Source organism: Gasterosteus aculeatus, chromosome 3 (genome assembly GCF_964276395.1).
Source record: "Gasterosteus aculeatus chromosome 3, fGasAcu3.hap1.1, whole genome shotgun sequence".
Lineage (NCBI taxonomy): Eukaryota > Metazoa > Chordata > Actinopteri > Perciformes > Gasterosteidae > Gasterosteus > Gasterosteus aculeatus.
In genome coordinates, this window is record NC_135690.1 from 12,006,913 (window position 1) to 12,028,782 (window position 21,870).

Sequence of the window (21,870 nt, forward strand, 5' to 3'; positions counted from 1 at the left end):
TTTTATGCTAGTTCACTTTCAAGCGTGTCAGAGGCAGATGTTTTAGCTTTCTTGAGCTTCCACCATACTTTCATTATACTGCATTATCCAATAATTTAATTTACAATAAAACTGACCAGGTGCAAAATATGTGTTTTTACTTTTCATGCTCTACCTTTTGATAACACTGGTGTACTTCTCCAGACGCATACTAGGTACTCTGGTTATAATTATGTTTTTTGCATGATATACATTTTTTAGTTAAGTTAGAACTACACACACTCTGCTTATATGTATTTTTATTATTTTCAATTGTATTTAAATGTAACAATGTGCATTGTAGTACAGATTGTACTTCAATAAACCACCCGAATACATTTTCCAACGCTGTTAAATGCTTGTGTTGAGTGGTCGTTTTAAACATTTGAAAGCGGGACCTTTATTTTGGTAAATACAACCGGAAGCTGTTCGTGTCCATTCTGGTGGACTTGTCGGTTCTCCTTATTTTTTTCCCTACATTGAACCCGGAGGGGAGGGATCCCTGAGTGCTGTCGCACAACTACGGTCGACTACAGGCTGTACTTTACGATTCGTGCCGTTCGAGTTAGCGCAGCGGAGGTTTTTACGCGAGGAGACTCAAAAATAGCCTTCAAAGGCGATTAAGTATGACGGATATCGACGGAGGGGCTCTGCGGGACCGTACGTAAAGATGAGGATGCATCCGGTGAGTAACTGAATCTGTTCTCACGTCGCTGCTGTTGCTCCAACGTTCGCAACCCGCCATTTCAACGGCAACTGTCACATCACCTGAGCCCAAAGTCGGCGGGGAACGTGTGACACCCTCGCCCCCCCCATTTCTTGTTCTTAATCCCGGTCTGTTTCAAGCTATCGTAACGAAGCGGTGGCGTCACGGTAACACTATCTGACGCTGAATTACACAACGCGTCAACACGTTATATTCTCAACGCTCACCAGAAAAGACGCCAGCAGTGCGGCGGAAGGTTGCCGTTTAAAGTGACCGCGAAGGGCTTTTTTTTTAGTTTTAGCCAAGCCGAGGTGGACTTTGTGTCGAAACAACCGTTGAAAAAAAGTGGCACAGACCGCCGACTCGGCAGCACGACTACCCGCTGCAGAGCCGCGCCAAGCGGCTCCCCCGCCCGCTGCCGTGCGGCGGTGCTTTTTTTGGGGGGCTCCACGTTTATTTCCAATTATCACCATTTATGTACTTAACTGTTTTTGGAAACTTCCTTGTGACCTTTTCGGTGTGTGGTGTGTGCCGGGGGGGCGTTGAATTCGTGCTAGCGGTCCCCCCGGCTAATACAACTAACGTGAACTATTAAGTAGCGACACGGCGCTGTGCTGTCGTGATTTAGCAGCTGTTATAACCCCGCCACGTTAATAACACAGAATAGCCCCCCATGGAGCCCCCCAGTCTACCCGTGACTAATATCCACCTCCCGAGGCTTTGTTTGGCCTGTAGGCCACTTTTATGGTTGCATTATTTAAACTAATGGTCATCCGTTTGTTGGGCCCATCTCTGGTGGTGAAGCTCTGGAGATGGATTCACCAGAGACTCAGTGGGACCCAGTGGCCCCTTAGATAGTCCCCACCGGTGAGGAACGACCTTAAGGGAAAACGTAATAATGACGCCAGTTATAGTCTTTTGTATTGTTTTCTTTTGTAACCACCTTGATCTCACTGCAAACCCACTCGGGTGACGGGTCCCCCCGGGGGTCGATCGGTAAGACTGATCCAACGCAGAGACCATTTAGACGTGGGTGACCGTCACCTCTCCCCGAGGAGCTCGGCCTCCTCTCGTGGCTCTTGTGAGTGTTCAATGTAGATCAAACCACATGGGAGACGAGAAGAAGATAATAGCTTCTGACACCTGCCGTGAAGCGGAGGAGCTCTTTTGTAATGGAAGAACAGCTCCTCTCTTTATTTATCCCTTCTTTCAAATCTCAACGGAGTTAACATTTCAACCTCTCCCGTCAAAGAAATAATCTTTTTATTCCTTTTTTTAATTACTGAGGAGAGACAAACATTTTTTGCAGGGTGCAGTTTATGTGCTTTCCTGTACTTTCTTAGATCCATAGCAACACTTGAATGGAATAACAAATATCCTTCCAGGAGAAGGTAGGCCAACTCCCAGACATGAGCGTTACATAACCATGTGTCCCTCGGTCAGGCGATCATGTTGTTAGGAAAGTGATGTCAGTCCATTCTTAAAAAGGGGAAGTGATCATTTGAGGTTTCCTGCACTCGCCCCGAGTAGACGTAGGCGTCTGCGACATGTCTGTGTGAGGTATGGATGTAATAACGCTGTTTATCGGGACGTGAGCTCGCGGCCCTGGGGAAAAGAAGAATGCTACGAGATGTAGTCTGTTTTCTTGGAGAATTATTTGGAGAGAACATCACTTTATCAAGGGGAACCTTCCAAATGGGAGGATTTGTACCTCCAGTGACCCGCACAGCACTGTTAGTAGGGTGGCTATTTGTGTATTGATTTCTTTTTCCTCATGTAATCGAGCAGTCTATATCATGTCCGACATTAGTGCTGTTGCGTATGAAGGAAAGAAAAGCAATTCTTACATTTGAGAAGCTGGAATTGAAAAACATTTTGTCTTTTACCCCAAAATGTCCTGTAATAAAGAGTCAACGCTCTATGGAACCATCTTGCACAAACCTCCCTTTTAAAAACCATCCTCTGTGACGGTTTGGGAGCGAGCAATAATAAAACTGATCAATTATTTTTTCTAGATGAAAAAAATCTTCGCAAACCAATAACCTCCAATAATGACCCATGAAGTCGGCCTCACTCTTAAGTGCTGTCTGAAGGACACTCCAGAAAATAAGTGAACGAGTGTCATAAAAGTTTGTTTTTTTTCCCAGCAAGTTTTGACTTAATTTGACAATCGAAGATATTTGTCGAGGGAACAAGTTGCGTTGGGAGGATTTCGAGATGCATCCGATGCACCAAATGTCGGCGGTTATTTGAGACTTTCCGTTTGCAAAATTAAGCACTACGTTTTGAGCATGAAAGTTTATTCCAAACCTTGGCACTCGTATGTGGAACATGACAGTAAATGGTGCACTTAAATGCTGTTTTGTTGTGACAAAGATGATTGTTATTATCAAGGATTTCACAACACCATTTTCTTGCTCCCATCAATAAAAATTTATAAACCCTGAATTGCACAAAATGAAGTTTATATGAACATATCCATATAAATACCAAGGAGCAGGACGCCAGTGGTTGTTTAGCGAGGAAGTTCCACTCGATGTGCGAGGAGGTGACTGCAGGAAGCGGCGATGACTTAATGAACTGCTGTACCGTTCCACTTTGTCCGAGCTTTCTCGCTGTTTACGCCCGTGTCTTATTTAATTTGGCGGCCTTGCCCGGATGTCCAGTCAGGCGTGGTTTATTGCGTTAGTCGTCTGTTAGGCCATTTCATTATTAGCATGTCTGGCTTACACCGGCGGCCCGAGCCCGGCTGCACTGATGGAGGAGCGGCGGCCGTCTGCTTGTTTCTGAAAGCAGAGACCGCCGACGTGTTGGTAAACGTTCTATGCGCGTTCTACGCTTACACGCTCATAACTTTTTTAAAGTTATCCCCTTTTTCCTGCATGATTTTTACGATCATTGTTTTGACACATTGTGATGTATACAATGAGACGGGCCAACATTTCAGAACTGTAATAATGGCCGTACGTTTTAGGCGTGGAGTCCAGTGTTGTATAAGAGCCTTTGTAGAAAAGCAATGGTTTCTTTTGAGGCTGTGTCGTTTCACAGCGTTGTTTTGAGCTGCACGCTGCCATGCGCATGATAATAAATGTTGCGTGATCATTTGCTAACGTCCAATGAACACGAAGTACAGCTACACTGGACGCACTTCGTTTTGAGCCGATGATCGCGCAAGAGGAAAAGTCCCAGGGTCCCCAAAGTAGTGACAGCAGCCTCCTGAGGGGGATAATCGGTCATAATGTGTTTACTGAATTTTACAGCAACCCATCTCGTTGTAGATGAGATGTTTGAGTCTGGACCAAAGTGGTGCATCCGGGGTTCGCTTCTAGCATTGGCTAAAAATAGGCAACTTTTTTTTTATCTTACTCCGGTTTCACAATGTTTCACATGAATGTTATTGGCTTCGCTGTTTGTCAGATTCCCAAGCACTTTAAGACCTTATCATGGACTCTATTAAATAATATGAAAAGTCTTTAAAATAGTTTAGAGGTCAATTAGAGTAACCGTCAGAATCTGGATATTCTGGCTTTGCTGCATGTGATGGCTTTGGTTTGCCATTGGTTGAGTAGTTGGAGCATGTATGAACACGGCGTGATATTAACATCATGTGGCTGCAGGACCAATTGTGTTATAGTCCTACAGAGTCTCTGACTGACATACTCTCGCATGCACATATGTCTCCTTTTTTTTTTAAGCATCTTTCAAAATTTACATTTCTAAAAATACAAGTCTTTCACGCACTTTGACTAAAGATGCATTATTCAATGCCGCCTCTGCAGAGTAATTAAATCTTAATCAGGGATGGCCTCCTGCCCTTGTGGAGACGTGTCTGTTTGTTTTTATGCATTTCAGGTTCTTACAGTGCCGATTTCCAAAGTCAAGGATTGCGTATAGGCTTCCCTCCTGAACTAAGAGGTGCAGAGTTTTCTTTTTTTAATGGTAACGTCTATTTTGCGGGGAAGCCGGGTGGTATAAGATGTTTATCTTATATAAACTTGTTGCTACGGTCTTGTATTGGAGGTTCTCACTGGTTTAGAAAGGCTTAATTCATTGAATGTAGCTGAAATCACTGTTGTGCTGTTGAGTAGATAAAAGCGAATGTGATCATCATGAAGTATTTACTAAAACTTTAGTTGGTCTTTGAGCGGTGACGTCATTGAGTTCTTGTGCCTCATCTGAGTCAACATACTCCTTCTGGACTGTGCAGGCCTGAAGGTTTGTAGTCTTAATTTAACGTGCCGTTGCTTTGTTTCATTCGCTAACAGACTGTTTATTTTAAGCCTGGTTTGTAGCCTCCCGTCCTGCGCCTCCACGGTTTAGTGCCGACGTGAGGTTCACGCTCGCACCTTTTAAACTAAGCGAAAAACTCTGCTGCTTTCTCCGAAGCCGTGGCTCCGCGGAATAGCCGGCCTCTGACTTCCACACACTGTGGGACTTTCTTTGCCCGGCTGTAACCACACCGCCGCTCATCGTGTCGCCAGCAGCAGGCTCGGCCTCACAGGCCGAGAAGCAGCTCCTTTTACTGATCCGGGTTTCCCTCCGCGTCTCAGGTGTGGGCGCTGGGCGCTTGCCAGACTGGGTGAAGTGAGAACGGAGAAGAGAAACCTGCTGAGAACGAAAACCCACCACCCGGGACTGCCGGGGAGGACCTCTGTGCAGGTGAGGACTGCGGGAGATATGTTTTTAATATAGGAGCAAATCACTGGGGGCTTTTAAATGATATTAAACCGAGATATGAAATGGGCGGTACGATTCAGGTCACGCGGGGCATCTCCTTATTAACGACCCGTTCCTTCGTGTGACCAGGTTCACACGGCCGTCGGCAGGGGGAAGCTTCCTGACCCATGGAGAATTACTTCCAGGCCGAGGCCTTTAACCTGGATAAGGTGCTGGACGAGTTTGAGCAGAACGAAGGTGAGGCAATTAAAAAAAACAAAAACAAAGAATCTGAGACAAGACGGTGAGAAACAATGAGTCATTGTGAATGACAATGGGACGGGCTGTATCTGTGGTGAGGTAATGGTACCCATGAGTAAATCAGCGATGTTCGTTACGATCAGCCACCGCCCAATGACTTTGAGGAACGTGTGCAGTTGGTTATTGAGGGCGTGCAGAGAGGGAATAGGACTAATTGGATTATCAATTTCCCTTGGGCTTGTGTGGAAGTGGTGCAAGAAAATAGTATTTTCTTCACACTTAATGCTGATAAAAAATGGGCGTTGACAGAGATATTTATGGCTCTCGTAAAGTAAACACACATTACGGAGCGGCGTATCTGCAGACTTTCACCTTTCCAGTACAAATAGGCTGCCTTCTTCCTGATTTATGGCTGATGATCCCCAGAGAATAACCAGTCCCCCAAACGCAGCATATTTGATGGTACTATGAGCTCAGGGTGTATTTTGCCTGTGAGTAATTATCTGTGTGTCCTCCGCCAGAGATTCCAGCTTGTGTGTGTCTGTGTTAGAGAGAGCTCAGTATGAATTCCAGTGAAGGGAGGAGACATCACTGTGTGTGAAAGTCCTTTTGAATATATATATATATATATATATATGAATTTCTGCTTGTATTACTCAGCATTCACGTGGCAGCTTTACTGATGGCTCCCAGTGGGGGGCGAGTCACTTGGCCCACATTCCATCCACACACTAATTCCCTGTTCAACGCCAACCTCATTTCTTAATTTGTCTCCTGGTTTCTCGCTTCCATTTTTAGGTCCTTCGATCACCTGAGTGTGTATGATTGTACTAGTTGTCTTGAAACAGTCAATTTGCTTTTGTAAATTAAAAAAATTTAGGGTGAATTATGTATGGAACAAATTCTATTCAAAGTGCAGCAAAGCGACCAACCCCACTTCAACTCTCCACATAAAGACAAAGGTCATGTCATGCACATGAGCTGCAAATAACGGTCTGCTCCCCTCTCTTCTCTCTCTGCCAGATGAGACCGAAAATCCTATTCTCTCCGATGCCAAGTGGACCCAGATCCTTGCCCCGCCGGCCCACCTGCTCTCTCTGAACCCCGCCCTGACGCACGCAGACCTCAGCCCGCAGGAGAGTCCTCTGCCATTCAAAACTCTCCCCGATTCGTTGCCCGGCGCCTCCCCTAAGCAGCATCCCGGTGCCGAGCTGCCATCCTGGGTGGAAGAGAGGCCGGCAGACGTCCACAGCCCGCCATTACTCCAGCCCAACATCGGCAAGCTGGTGGGCACGGACGACCACTCGCCGCCCCCGGTGACGGCCTGCGCTGCTGTGCAGAATGGCTGCCCCGCCAGCCCTCAGCTCAGCGGGCTCAGCGAGGGGGCCCGTTCTCCCCCGGACGACCCGCCTGGCGCTTACGACCAGGAGGCGAAGCCTCATCAGGTGGAGAGAGTTCCCTCAGCGGGAGGAGGAGGCTCCGCTGTCAATCACACTCACTTTACCTTCGAGGTTGTGTTAGGGCACGAAAATGAAACCCCGTCTCTGAAAATTCATCCCGATGTGCAACTGACACCAAACCGGGGAGATGTTACGGGAGGGGGCAGTGCTGATGTTTTGCACCGAAATTGTATCGACAAAAAAACGGAACACTTGGAAGAGGAGCAGGTAGAAAGCCTCTTGAATAGGGGGACGGATATCCAGGTTTGTTGTGAGGTGAATGGATTATGTCCACTTTACAAGGTCGGAGTGGCAGAGATAGAGAGGACATGTGGTCCAGACGGACAGCCTGACCAACTGATCAAAGTATCAAGCCTTTCCAATGGTTTGGAGCAGGAGAGCGGTAACCATTCCAAGCTTAACGAGACAGAGGGGCAAGAGGAGGGTTTCTCTCCCTCTCCCGTCCCCTCAAAAGAGGACTCTGTCACTGAAGAGAAAGAAATGGAGGAAAGCAAGCAAGAGGGTGGAGATGGAGGAGGAGGAGCAGCAGCAGCAGCAGCAGCAGCAGCGGCGGCCGGTAGCACCCATCCCAAACCCCACAACAACCGGCTGCAGCCCGTCAGCGTCCCGTACGGAGGGGCGCGACCAAAGCAGCCAGTCAGCCTCAAGCTCCAAATCCCACAGCCGGTGGTGGGGCAGGTCCAGAATCAGCTCGGACCGTCGGCCACCAGCAGGAACAAAAACCAGGAGAACCAGTGTCGTAGAAGCGTGGCCCCCGAAACTGTGGCCAACGGGGCCGAGCAGAGTGCGGGCGGGGTGAACGGGGATGCCGTCGTCCACTCAATGCCCCCGGTGCCCTCGGAGAGCCCCGACAACGACGTCCAAGCGGGCCAACAGGGCGCTGTGTGCAGGCAGCCCGTCAGCTCCTTGGGGGAGGTGGCCCCTGTGTGGGTGCCTGACTGCCAGGCTCCCGTCTGCATGAAATGTGATGTCCGGTTTACCTTCACCAAGAGGAGGCACCACTGCAGGGCCTGCGGCAAGGTCAGTGGACCGCTTTTATCTGAACCTCCAGAATAAAACCAAACAAACAATGAACTACCAACCTGTGAAATTTAGTTTAGTAAATAATGGGTTGTGTGTGTTTATGATTGCATAATAATTCGACAATGTGCTGTCCGTGGAGAAAGCAGCTACACTACAAATAATCTCATATCTAAAGCATCAATAGAAAGGGTCATGGGTCCTTTGGAATTAAAGCGACTATTTTGTACATTTTAAAGTTATCCAGAAATCCATCAAAGGAATGTAAACATTTCCTACCCATAGCAGTTTGGGTCGTCTACATGGGTGAATGATGCAGTGCATCCATTGGATGTTTATTGCATTTCAGATTAAGGGCCATGACTTTCAAAACTCTTGCCAAAAACATGCTTGCTGTTACAGCGCTGTCATCATTATTTTGTATCCACCTTCTCCAAAATGTTCACACCTCTCCTGGAGTTTTGTCAGAGGACATTCTGGGAATTACCAATGATATTGGCCTTTTTAAGGGCAGGTTCAGAGTACAACAAGACTGTACTTACTTACTTTTCTCTGGATTAATTCAGTTATCAATCTCTTAATTGTGTAATTACGCTTACATGTAATCATTTGGCAGTAAATCTTAAAATAAACTCAAAATAACACAAATTACACAACTGCAACAATTTACTTTAACAAAAGGCCCAAAACTATCCAGTCAAGGAGAAAAGCACAAGAAATATCATTCTTTTCTTTTTTTTTTTTCAAAAGCATGATGGGTATATTCCACTCCCACAATATTATTAAACGTGCTTTGGCAAGGAGGTCAATCAAATGACATCCTTCAATGGATGATCATGGCGGCTCTTTAAGTAAAGACGTGGTCGCTGACGCTGCACTGGAACATCTCAGGACTGCCACTTAATTTCCCATGGTGGTAAACCGACCCACTCTCTGTCACTTGAGCGGGGAGGAGCTGGCACTGCAGTAATACCGACACCACAGACAACAGACGCAGTGGGATCCTCAGTGCACCCATCACCAGACCGGTAGACCCACGAACCAGTTTTTGATGGTGCTTGTAGGATCTGAATGGTACTGGGTAATGAGGTGCAATAAATGGAAAGTGGCCTGTGCACAGCTGGTGCTCATTGACGCCCTGGTAGAGTACAGGAAATCCATAACCATGAAATGGTCCATTTGCACCACAATTGCAGTAAATCCCAACTGATTTTTAATTCTTCCCCTTTAAAAAAAAAAAAGGAAATCATTCTCTCAGTTTTGTAAAACAATTTGCAGGAATGTTTCTCAGTTTCCTCAACCTTTTCTAAGAATGTGGTACTAAATCTTTTTCTTTGTCCACATGTTTTTTTGAAGGTGTTCTGTGCGACGTGCTGCAGCCTGAAGTGCAGACTCGAGTACATGGACAGGAAGGAGGCTCGCGTCTGTGTCACATGTCATCCTGCTCTGACGAGTGGTGAGCATCCAGTACACAGATACTTCTGTCCAATTTACATGTTGCATATGTGCATTTTCTTTTAATACGTACATGCAACTGAAGATGCTGCTCAATTTAAATTAAGACATTACATCATTCATAATGTGATGGTGAGTAATTTTGAGATGTTTTGAATTGCAGGAAAGCTTAACTAAAGTGTGGCAGGTTGTTCAGCACCTTTTCTGCTTTATGATTAAGGCATGAATGTGATGCATAATACTGTATGTATTGGGGCAATAATCCATACAGTATTACAGTGTTGGCTATACGTTTTTATTTTTTCACAATGACCCATTCCAAGCAAATTACTGTTTATATGTTGGATTTAATATATTGCAAAAAAATTCTCCCACAGGTTTAGTTTTTACACACACAGGAATTTGGTGTCGTCTGTCTCTCTCTCAGCTCAATCATGGGAGACGCCGGCAACTGGAAGCAACCAGAGTCCGAACCCAAACAACCCAGCGGAGTACTGCTCCACCATCCCCCCCCTGCAGCAGGCCCAGGCCTCCGGGGTGCTCAGCTCCCCTCCTCCTACGGTCATGGTGCCTGTGGGAGTCCTGAAACCGTCCGGCAACGAGGGTACAACCTTTACAGAGAATTTAAAAAACCCTCACTGCTTTTTATACAAGTGCTGGTTCTGATAAAGGTTTACTTGCATAACATTTTAACATAACCTCATGGTGTTTCTCTCACCTTTCAGCCACCTTGACCCGGGAGCAGAGGAGGGTGTGGTTTGCTGATGGACTGCTACCCAACGGAGACACGGCAGAGTCCCCTAAACCGCCGGCCTCCAGCTCAACCCCCTCACAGTCTCTGGCTATCTCCATGTATTCACACAAATCCTCCACTTCCGAGTCCTCAGAGGTAGGCTCGGCACGAAAAAAAAAACATTGACCCGCAGCTAATGCTATTACGAGAGCTTATTATGGGTGTATTAGCTACTCTGAAGCCACAAAGAACTCTTTCTGAGGGATTCTTGGTGATTTGCTGGCTGGGTCACGGACTGGAGAGAGTTTAAAAGAAACATTCCATGTTTGCTTAATCAGAATTAGAAATCCCACTTAAAGTTTGTCTCCCAACACATGAGAGAACAGCAATTGGAATGTGGATTGTTTTCAGTGGTTGTGTTGCTTGTATGCTCATTGGACTTGAATGCCACATCTGAGGATAATTCATGGTCTGTTAAATCATTGTTAAAGCTTTGAAATGGCTCCATCTCCAATGACCACGTGATGCTCTGCAAAGAACTTGGTTATGAAATCAGACTTGTACATGACGCCATGATATACGCCATAAGTTATACTGTCATGGATTTGTTTTTTACATTCATCATAATCCAACCCGAATGCAGAAATTGCTCTAAAAGCAGACTTTTTTTTTTTTTTTGGAGACCGCACATTTGTATCAGAAAGTTTGCATTACCAACTGGTCCCTTAGAGTATGAGAGAAGCTCATCAGACACAGTCACACAAAACATGCTGTCAATTGAATGATACGGTGTGTTCAAACCTTTGACTTGTACTGTACGCACCCGCCCCTCCTCTCCAGCCCCAGGCAGCCCATACCACCACTGCTGCGCTGGTGGGCAGCCCCGTGGGCAGCGCCCTCAGTCTGATCCCAGAGGACGGGCTCCCTCCCATCCTCATCTCCACCGGAGTCAAAGGAGGTACGGGAGGCCACATCACAGGTGCTTGCCCTCATCCTCACCATTCTGCTGCCTCCTCATCGCTTCCGACAGCCGCTGTGTTTGTGCTTGTGTGTGTACTTTTTTTACTTGCGTCCTGTATTCACGGCTCATGATTCGACCACTCATTGCAAATGGGGGTACGGAGCGGGGGGGGGGTTGTCCATGGGAATGCAGAAGTTTTCCCGCATCTAGGTCTGATCATCATTTCTTTCTCTGACCTCACATGTGACTCCTTTTATCATCCTCGCTCCGACGTCTGCTGTTGGTTTATCTAACTTTACCTTGGCTCCACCCTCCTCCCTCCATCCTCCTCCTTATTGTGCTCAACCCCGCTTGCAGACTATGCCGTGGAGGAGAAGCCGTCAGAGATCGTCCTCATGCAGCAGCTGGAGGAGGAAAATCCAGACCCTCTGGTCTTTGTGCTCAACGCTAACCTGCTCGCCATGGTCAAGCTTGTCAACTGTGAGTATTTTTATGTGTGGATTTGATGTCATGTTGTTTTTATGACCGTCACTCCTCAGTGATTTTACAAAGTTTAAAGGTTCTTCACATTGGACGTTACACAAACTGGACGTTAGTGTTCTTCTCAGTTTTTATTGACTCAATGTTATGCACCTCGTAAAAAATAGGAGCCTTCTAAGGAACACATTTAATTAAGCGTTAAACATTTTAGACGGTCGTAAATAGTGAAGTAATCGTTTGCTGTCATGACTATTATGTAAAACAGTTTATACAAACACGTCAGATTTGCCATTCTGAAGTGTGAATCTGTCTTGCCAGTTATCTCCTGCACATGTGACGGACCAGTCCCCTCGTTTTCTCCACCCCACAGATGTAAACAGGAAGTGCTGGTACATGACGACTAAGGGCATGCACGCCGTCGGCCAGGCAGAGGTGGTCATTCTGCTCCAGTGTCTACCTGACGAGAAGACAATCCCAAAAGACATCTTCACCCACTTTGTGCAACTCTACCAGGAGGCCCTCAGTGGTAAGCACACAATCACTGGCTCCACCAGGAGGCCCAACGAAACTATTCCACCTCCACCGTATGCGCTCACTAGTAGTGCTGTCAACAGGTGAGGCTCCCTGTCAAGTGTTGCCCAGTTAAAGGAACGGCTAACCTTAAAGTAATGTTGAATAATGTACAGGGGAAGTGTTCATGCTCTACTTTTTTGTTCCGTGGAGAGGACATTAGCATCCGGCTGTCAGGTCGGCTCCCTGCAGGCTCGACATCTCTCCAGCGCTTATTGTGCGTTTTCAACTCCGTATGCTGCGGTGCAAAATAGGCTAATAGTGGGTGACTTTGACGGCTCTCTCCCCTCAGGCTATTTCCTTTTTTATAGTCACACTGGGGCAGTTTCAGGCTGGAGCAACAGAGCCATATTGTGTGAGTCATTTCTGATTAACTTGCTGCCTGTCAGGTCTCGGGAAGAAGTGCTGGCTCTAGCAAGTTCCAACCACTGAGCTTTGTCGTGTCATTATCTGGTTATGTGGCATAAAGCAAGCTATTCCTCCCCCAGATAATTAGTAACATGAAGCCGTCCTGGTAATATGAGGCTGCAGGGTGAGCAGGCAAGATACCTTTTGTATTCACTGTTGAAGAACTTAAATCAGACAAGGAATGGCCTCTAGCACCCTTGTAATTTCAGGTATAATGCATATTTTGTTTCAAAGGTTGGCACTATCTTTCCCCCTTTTGTGTGTCTTTTTGTGTTCATTTTTTACCCTGCTCAGCCTTCCCCTCCTTCTCACATCTCCTTTATCACTAACCTCCCTCCACTTTCTTCCTCGTCTCCTAAAGGCAGCGTGCTGGGCCACCTGAGTCACTCGTTCTTCACGCAGAGCTTCCTAGGCAGTAAGGAGCACGGCGGTTTCCTCTACATCAGCCCCTCCTTCCAGTCGCTGCAGGACCTTCTGCTGCCCAACCCACCGTACCTCTTCGGCATCCTGGTACAGAAGTGGGAGACGCCCTGGGCCAAGGTCTTCCCCATCCGCCTCATGCTGCGGCTGGGCGCGGAGTACCGATGTGAGTGCACCTGCGCTGTGGGGCTCACGGTGTATAGTGATTTTCTTTGAAAGGGTTGACCAAAAAAAAGATGACACTTCTCTGTCACATGTTGGAACCGAACATCACAGTTTGATTTGAAGAAAGGGAAAGCAAAGGGTGCGAGTGTGATGGGTTCTTATGGTAAAATATTACGATCCAGCTTGATCTTGTAGAGCTTAGTATGTCAATTGTCAGATGAAGCTCGTAGACATCAAACCGGCTGTACTCAACATTTCTCGCAGCTTTTCACACGGACCAGTAGGTCTTGTGATTTTATTTATTTATTTTTGATCACCACCAAATCCCCTTTTCTCACAGCCAGACCTCCTAGCACGAAGCGCCGCCTGCCTCTGCTAAGCCTCTTTCCTGCCTCCAGCCGGCTTGGATAGAATGCTTAAATAAAAAGCCACATTCCGCCGAGGCTCTTAAGCACAAGATGCTGCCATCACCATGAATTCAGTCCCCCTCACAGTCAGTGTAGCTCTCTTACCCCGAGCAATAACAGCAGGAGCTCGGGTTGCTCGTCAGCGAGTGGATCCCGCTAACTGCAGATTGAGGTTGAGATGGATTTATTTATTTATTTTTTTTAATTATTGCTAATGAGATCTCATTTCCAGCTGTTTGCTCAGATAAGGCTAAAAATAGTAATCTAAGGAGCTTTGGTTGCTTGAGGAAAAAGACAAACCGCATTCTTTTACAGGCACAGTTCAACGTGTTTCGTAGCTCATTTGCATTTATGAGTAAACCAGAAACACAAGCTGTGCTATTTAATGAAAGCATGAAGAAATCCTGGAAATGCTACATGAACAAACACTGAATCTAACTAATGTAATAAAAGTAAATCCCTTTCTGTGACCACATTTCTGACCGAGGTTTAACCTCAAATGTGAAGATTACTCCCAAACGAACTGAGACACCCGGTGGCCTTGACTTTAGAAAGAGGACAACATGTTTGTAGTTTGTATCAGTTCTCCTGTCAATTAATCCTCAACTGAAACGCTTTGTTTTGCAGTTTACCCGTGTCCGCTGTTCAGTGTTCGCTTCAGGAAACCCCTCTTTGGAGAGACCGGTCACACCATCATGAACCTGCTCGCAGTAAGTTGCCTTGTTTCTGTCAACGTTTATTTTCAAGGTTGAAGCGCCTTCATTTATGCATTTTGAAAAAAACGTGATCAAATGTGGAATCACGGTTGGGGATACGTGGAACAATTCAGCCAAACAACTCCTCTTGTTCGCTTTATTTGTCAGATTACAGGTAAAGTATCTGCGCTGCGTTCTGTCGGCCCGCAGGTCCGGAAGAACTGACTAACATCAGGAAGAACATTATGATTGTACTTGTTGTTAGACATAGAAGAAAAGATTTCTATTGGCCCTAAACTGGCAACGAGGAGGAGCAGGTCCTCCCGCCGCAATACAAGATCCAATCACATGCATTGTGTGGTCTCCTGACATTAATGTAAACATAACTAACAAAGCGTCAGTGTTGTGTGGTGCTCGGTGTGTCTCTATCCTTATCAGACCTGTGTCTGCCTGGTTGACACATTTTTTCTCAAACTTTTTCACTGAAACATGTAACTTGAGTTTCTTTGTCCCGGTCTCAGGACTTCCGTAACTACCAGTACACGCTACCGGTGGTGAAAGGTCTCGTGGTGGACATGGAGGTGAAGAAGACGAGCATTAAGATCCCCAGTAATCGGTACAATGAGGTGAGTGTCCCACGTCTGGTGATCTACTAACACATAACACACACTAAATTAAACTGGCACAGTCCGTTATACACAAATGTGGGTATGCGTGGTTACCAAAACCATGGATGAGGAAGGAGCCTCAACAGAGTTCAGATCAAAGCAACGGGAGACCTTCCTTTCACGTTGTGACAGCTTTTACATCAGTAAATCTCTTGTTGTCTAAACTCCCTAAAACTGCTGCAAACCTTTCACTTCAAGACACGAGCGAACGGCCTTCCCTTCTCTCCTCGTGTCTCCAGTCGCATATCGGTATACCCCAAAGTCACAGATCATTTTTCAAACAAAAAACGAAGCCCTCCTGCAGACCGATGACATCACCGGAGGAGGCGCCTACGAAGCTCCCTGATCATTAACACACAAACCGGCGCGTTCACTCTGCGTAGGTGAGGTGTGACAATCCCTCCCGGGTCCCTGCAGCCGAACATTGGGCGTGGGCTGCCGACGTGTTCTAGTGCCGCTGCCCGCGAGGTGTGAATGAATGCTTGAGCAGAAGAAGTGATACGCACAGAGGACTATTTTTGGCTGGGAAGGAAAGTGGCGGTGGAGAGAGAGAGCGCGCTGCCGGTTGTAGCGTTTGGCGGCGGCTGCTGTTGCAGCAGCAGATGGGAACCAGATAAAGTAAAGTGGAGAGCGTCTCTCAACAGCTTGCAGGAGAGCCTTCAGCGCAGCGAGTGGTTAAAGCCCTCCAGACTTTCAGTTTTATTTTGGATTTGGCAGAGGACGGCTTCAGAGAGAGCGCAGAGAATTTAAACCGAATTATGCGGGATCTTTCAACTATTGATAACCGCCCGTGTCGACTTCTTTCTTTGCAATCTGTCATCTCTACGCCATTTGAATGAGTTTCCCCACAAGCCCAAATCGAAAGGCTTAACCAGGCCGCCTTCGTTAAGCCCACTTTCCTCGGCTCGCGCTTCCAGGGGGCATCTCATTTAGACCTGGTTTATTGTTTGTCTTTGCAGCTGATGAAGGCGATGAACAAGTCCAACGAACACGTGCTGGCCATGGGCGCGTGTTTCAATGACCGGGCCGACTCCCACCTGGTGTGCGTCCAGAACGATGACGGGAACTACCAGACGCAGGCCATCAGCATCCATCACCAGCCCCGCAAAGGTGCCTCCTTTTCATAAAAAAAACAAAAACTTGTTTAGTTGATCTGTGATGTAGTTGAATTGTGATTATTTTTCCTTTTTCCTACAGTTACTGGCGCCTGCTTCTTTGTATTCAGTGGTGCTTTGAAAGTGTCGTCGGGCTTCTTGGCCAAAACCAGCATTGTGGAAGGTGAGAAATGTGACAAAAAGACGTCCTGGCTGTAAACGTCCTGAAATATTGGTTTAGAATATTTGTACATTTGTATGGTCTCTATTAACACACAGGACACACACAAGGAATAAAGCCCATATTGCAACAAGTTCATGCTGCACAAAGAGATAAATAAACTAACCAATTGTTAAAGATTTTATGCCTATTAGCACAATTCTGGGTGTGAGACAGATTCATGCCACATGCAACTTATTCCATCAATTTAATTCATTTTCCAGATAATTAATACGCTGGAATTTCACTCAAAAATAGATGAGCATTATTCAAAATGACATACACTGCAAAATAGGAAATAGGTTTTCAAAATTGGTTTTATTATTTCTGACAGCTGGCTACAAATAACAGTTCTTTTGATTTCATCGATTATTGATAATTCAATAATATATATAAGGATTCAAGTTATTCAACGTCCCAAAACATAACCTGAAGGGGTTCGGAAGCAGAAATCGTGATGGCCCGTGTTCTAACTTCTCTCCACCCTTAGACGGTGTGATGATCCAGATCACAGCGGAGACCATGGACTCTCTACGTCAAGCCCTGAGGGACATGAAGGACTTCTCCGTCACGTGCGGTAAAGCCGACCAGCAGGAGAACCAGGAGCTCGTCCACATCCAGTGGACCGAGGACGACCACGACTTCAACAAGGGGTGAGAAAGGATGATGACGAGGCCCGTGTCTTCTAGCTTTGTTAATACGTTGTTTTTTTAACGATCTCGTGCAAATGAAGGGTCGACCGAATTAGATTTTACCTTTTTTTTGCGCGTCGCAAACAAATGTGATTCTGAGACTGGAACTGATTTCGACCTGGTGAGGCGAGATGCTTTTATGTCACATACGATTGCACTCACCGCTGCTTTTACTACTTTGCTATAAAAAACTCATTATGCATGCTTGAGGGAAATCTTCGAGTGATGCGCTTTGACGTGGCTTTGCGATGAACACCAACGCAGTCAATTAAATGTAACTTTACACTATTAGATGTAATTGAGACAGTTTCAACCCTGATTTCACCCGAAGTCTTTATCAAGTGATTGGCTTTCCTTTTCCTCAGGCCTCTTACAATGTTTACGCCTCAGTCGGAGCCGGAGGCCTTCAATTTCTGGTCATTCTCCTGAACCTGATACTTCAGAAGGACCCAAATATGATCGAACATTTTTAATCAAATCTTCACAAAATACTATACGATTACATTTAAGTTCACACTTTTAATATACTAATGTTTTTTATGACTTATTTGACCAACTATGCTTTAATGCCATACTATGGCATTAGTTACTCAAATGTCCTGTTGTTTTGTGTGTTGTGGTTATTTAGCGTCATTAGTCCCATCGATGGGAAGTCTATGGAGTCCATCATCAGTGTCAAGATCTTCCACGGCTCAGAGTTCAAAGCCAATGGCAAAGTCATCCGCTGGACCGAGGTACGCCGCTGACCCTCGTAAAAAGGCAACACCACGAGGGTGCAGGTTCCGTCTTTTAACTGGGACCAGCAGCAACCAACCATTTAGGTTTACAATTAAATGTTTCCACTGCAGCTTAACCTGGTTTCTTTCACTGTCCTTTACCTGTAAACAACATCTCTTGCACCATATATTTCCTTCTTCTTCCTCAAACTTTCTGAATCATCAAAGAATCCAATACAATTGTCATTTGTTAATGCTTATTTCAACTTGCATGTTTGTAAAGTAGTGATTTTCTATATATACTTTTTTTTAGGTGTTTTTCCTCCAGAGTGAAGATCAACCCAGCGACCCGGCCGACCACAGCCGGCTGACGGAGAACGTGGCGAGAGCTTTCTGCATGGCGCTTTGTCCCCACCTGAAGCTGCTGAAGGAGGACGGCATGGCCAAGCTGGGACTGAGGGTCACTCTGGACTCTGACCAGGTGGGACGGCTCAGATGTTACAGAGATCTTGTCGTCTCGTTCATACAGATTGTAGTCAATTTTGGGGACTATCTACTAAGAGCAGTCTTTTTTTTTTTGTGGGATTGTAGTAAAGGAAACCGATCAATTTGTGATAATTCCGTGAACAATAAAGCCCTTTAAAATCCGCTGTTCTTTGCATCCTCGTTGTCACAGGTGGGTTACCTGGCAGGGAGCAACGGGCAGCCTCTTCTGCCTCAGTACCTGAGCGACCTGGACAGCGCTCTGATCCCCGTCATCCACAGCGGGGCGTGTCAGCTCAGCGAGGGCCCGGTGGTCATGGAGCTGGTCTTCTACATCCTGGAGATCATCTCCTAGGAGTCCTGGGAGGAGGGGGGGGGGGGGGGGGGGGCGTCACAAAAAGAGAAGAAGAGTTGGCAGTTGCCAGGCGGAAAAGCCTTCCTCAAGTCCAACCTATGCATCCAAGGGCCGCCTGGGGCCCCGAGGAAGCTCTGAGCAGGGCCACCTGTGTGTTCTGTGTACCTGAACCTCACCTGACGGGTACGTCTGGTGTTCATTCGAGGTGCTCCGAGCAGGAATTGAACACCGGCGATCATACTGTTCAGCCCCAGTGTGGCGTTACAGTGCCTATAAAAAGAAGTTTTACTGTCTGTGCAACATTGAAGCAAAGTGTATTTCATGTGGAAAGTATGAATTCGGAACATCAATCACAAAACCATGTTTGCACAATAAGATGCTTTTAAGTCAGACTGATAGAGTTTTGTCTTCTCACTAAATGCTGAAATGGTTCTTCTGACCAAACACAGCGGTTTCACATGCGTTCTCCAATCAGCTGTTTTATTTAAAAAAACAAACAAGAAATGCAGACTTCCAACAGTAAGAACTAAACGGCTTCGTACAACAGATGAAAACGAGGCCAATAGTTAAGCAATCAAGTATTTTATACTTTAAAAGAACGATGTCTGTGGATCATTGTCAAAAACTACTTTGATTCAATGTTGTAAAACCATAAAACTTCCAGGGAGAATAAACCCTTTTCATAGGCGTTGTATGTAGCCCACCCGTTACCCGCGTGTCACCGTGGCAGCTGAACCCTGTGACCTCCGTGTAGCACGGACGCTCTCAAACAAGAGCGACTCTTATTCACCGCCGGGAAGTCTGGACGCTTTCCTCTGACGTCCAGATGGGGGGATGGAAGGTGATGTGGTCATTTTTATTTCGCTCTCATTTCTTCCTCTTTTGCACCACGGTGCTCAGTGCCTCCAGCAGCGAGCGGGGAAAAGAAAAAATGGAACATGTTTAGCTTCACGCGTCAATCACCAGATACTTCGGTTCATTAACCTGCTGTACATATTTTTATAGGCGTAGTAACTTGTGCTCCGTTTCAACTCTGCATCTGTAGCCTCCATAAGTCCCAGACGAAGACAGAGGGGATCGTCATGAACTCCTCGGACTGACGCTCTGTGAAAACCTGTTACAAAAAAGCCTTTTCGTCCTGCGATGGACCGCCGACTTAAAACAAAAAGGTTCCAATGCTTTATTAATAAACTTGATCTGTACATAAAGCGTTAAGAGGGAAATCTGTTTTTAAATCTCATCCATCAACTCTTGTTGGAAAAGCCACTGCAGTTATATTAAAGAGAATAACTGAAGATGTAAAGCTAAATATATATATATATATATGAACTGTATTAAATTGCAGAAGCAGTGCACTGGATTCTAAGCCATTAACAGGAGAGTGGAGGCGAGCGCCGGGTTGCCGCTTTGTTCCGTAAGAATGTTGGTTCTAATAATTTAATTTTTTTCAAAGGCAGAAAAGTTAACTGTAAAGATCCGGGGTTCCTGCAGAAACGACAGTCTGACCGACCTGAAGCTGAATGTATTCCATCTCACATTTCCCTGCAACTCTATCGTCCCTCCAAAGCCCTGAAATCATGAACTTCCCGCCGCAGACGCGTCCGACCTGCTTTGGAACCCTGTCGATCGAGGGGGAAAAAACAAAACGCCTCAACCGTTTGAGTGCGTCTGTAAACCGGTGGCTGCAGCCCGTCTCTCTCTCTCGCTCTCCCTCTGCTCTGGACTGCTCTCCTTCAGCAACGTGGACCTGCGGGGAAAAAAACAAAAAACATACGAATGTATTCCTCCTGTTTCTGCTCAGATCTGTAAAATGTGTGTTTTTTTTTCAGTTTCTGGCTAGATTAATCACCAAAAACCACTGTGTCGTGTCAAAACACTCTGTACAGTAATCATTCTGCATTACGGCAACTTCTGCATCTTTAATCGTGCTAATGTAAAACCAAGTCTCAATTCTAAATCTCGTTGTCGCAATTCTGAATCCGACAATCACATTAAAAAACCTGCGGACGAGCCGATGCGTTTGAATTCGATCTGCAGCTGTTCTGTATTTGTTACTTGATTTGAAGTATTTTAGGAGCCGCCGTAGCAAAGTATTGGGATTCAAAATGTTCAGTAATGACCGAATGAGAGGTCAAAGGTCAGCAGTTCTGGGTTTATTACTGTGATGAGACCAGAGTTGGTGTTTCTCAATCACTGTGTCTCCACTTTGTGACGTCTGTCGGCCGCCGCCGGCAGTTCTGTTTTTATAAATTAGCGTTAATGAAGAGGAGACGCGAGGGTTTATTTTTCTGTTACGTTTCGTTTGGGCATTTTCTGTGTGCAATACGTCCTAAATCCAAAAGAAAAAAGGTGCAATTTTGTTTGACTGAAAAAGTAGCAATTTCTTTCATTTTGTATTGAGTTGTAAGATTGATCTAAACCTATAACACTGCATGCAAACAAGCTTTTTAACAGTTATCTTTGAATTTGTGGATGAAACAAAGAAACTCCACTCATCCAGTTCCATCATGGCCTCGGTTCTGTTTTAAGTATTTTTTCCTTTTTAATAAACAGTCAAAACCCTGTCCTTTCCTTCCCTTCCAGGCCCTAAATGTCAAGACAGCTGATCTTTATCAAAAACTGTTGAATATGTAAAATTAAAATCTATAGAGAAAATTAAAATGAGTAGTTTTTGCCTTTTATCCTTTGTTTTTGAAAAGTTGTATTTCTGAATTGTTTTATTTTTTTACTAAATAAAAAATGCTTGCCAACGGTGAAATACAACTTTTAAGTGGAGCAAATTCAATCCAGAATTTAAAAAAAGCCGTGATTCTGTTTTAGGGATTATTATCAGAGATTATTCTGTAAATACAAAGTGTGACAGCATTGGACTTTGTAAACAAGTGTTTTAACCAAATAAAATGATGGGCAACCGTTTTCCTTATTCGTGTGATAAACGGAAGGTTGCATTCATGTTTTCCTTGTAAGGAACGGAAAGGCTGTGACCGTCTCGTCTCATTTTGTCACATCGTATTGACAGTTCACCTGATTTTAAAAATGGTATTAAGTGTCTCCTTGTGCTTACGACAGTAAAGGGTCCGCTCACTCAAATTGAGAAGCGTTTAATTTTTTTCTGTAACAGCAGCGTGTCTTTTGTTCTGGTTACTCTTTATATTTCAAACCAGCAGCTGTTCTGCAGCGCTATGGACCAGCTGAGCAGCTGATGTCCATTCAGACGTTCATTGGTG

At 45.6% G+C, this 21,870-nt stretch overlaps 1 protein-coding gene across 4 annotated transcripts; it reads left to right on the forward strand.

The window, feature by feature from the left end:
• Positions 1-411: 411 nt before the first annotated feature.
• On the forward strand, positions 412-21,579 carry zfyve9a (zinc finger, FYVE domain containing 9a). Of its 4 annotated transcripts, none has more exons than XR_005711796.2 (20): positions 412-703; positions 5,275-5,383; positions 5,531-5,638; positions 6,665-8,121; positions 9,478-9,577; positions 10,004-10,180; positions 10,302-10,465; positions 11,150-11,288; positions 11,628-11,750; positions 12,121-12,276; positions 13,090-13,314; positions 14,348-14,430; positions 14,937-15,041; positions 16,043-16,193; positions 16,281-16,361; positions 16,888-17,050; positions 17,718-17,823; positions 18,119-18,286; positions 18,482-19,812; positions 20,097-21,579. XR_005711796.2 is itself a non-coding variant. In XM_040171278.2 (19 exons), exons 3-19 carry the CDS (start codon positions 5,569-5,571, stop codon positions 18,641-18,643), a joined length of 3,630 nt encoding a protein of 1,209 aa, XP_040027212.2. In that variant the 5' UTR covers positions 412-703; positions 5,275-5,383; positions 5,531-5,568; the 3' UTR covers positions 18,644-21,304. The 4 variants fall into 4 exon arrangements, 2 of the variants coding, with proteins under 2 accessions (XP_040027212.2, XP_040027213.2); XR_013467142.1 differs by having other exon boundaries at positions 446-703; positions 11,150-11,267; XM_040171278.2 differs by having other exon boundaries at positions 18,482-21,304.
• Positions 21,580-21,870: the final 291 nt, after the last annotated feature.

What these genes read in the sequence shown, in the direction of transcription:
- zfyve9a (XM_040171278.2), top strand. Translation starts at nt 5,569, where the DNA reads ATGGAGAATTACTTCCAGGCCGAGGCCTTTAACCTGGATAAGGTGCTG. An exon ending in CCAGTAATCGGTACAATGAG is followed by an intron (nt 15,042 to 16,042) that starts GTGAGTGTCCCA and finishes TTGTCTTTGCAG; the next exon opens with CTGATGAAGGCGATGAACAA. An exon ending in CAAAACCAGCATTGTGGAAG is followed by an intron (nt 16,362 to 16,887) that starts GTGAGAAATGTG and finishes CTCCACCCTTAG; the next exon opens with ACGGTGTGATGATCCAGATC.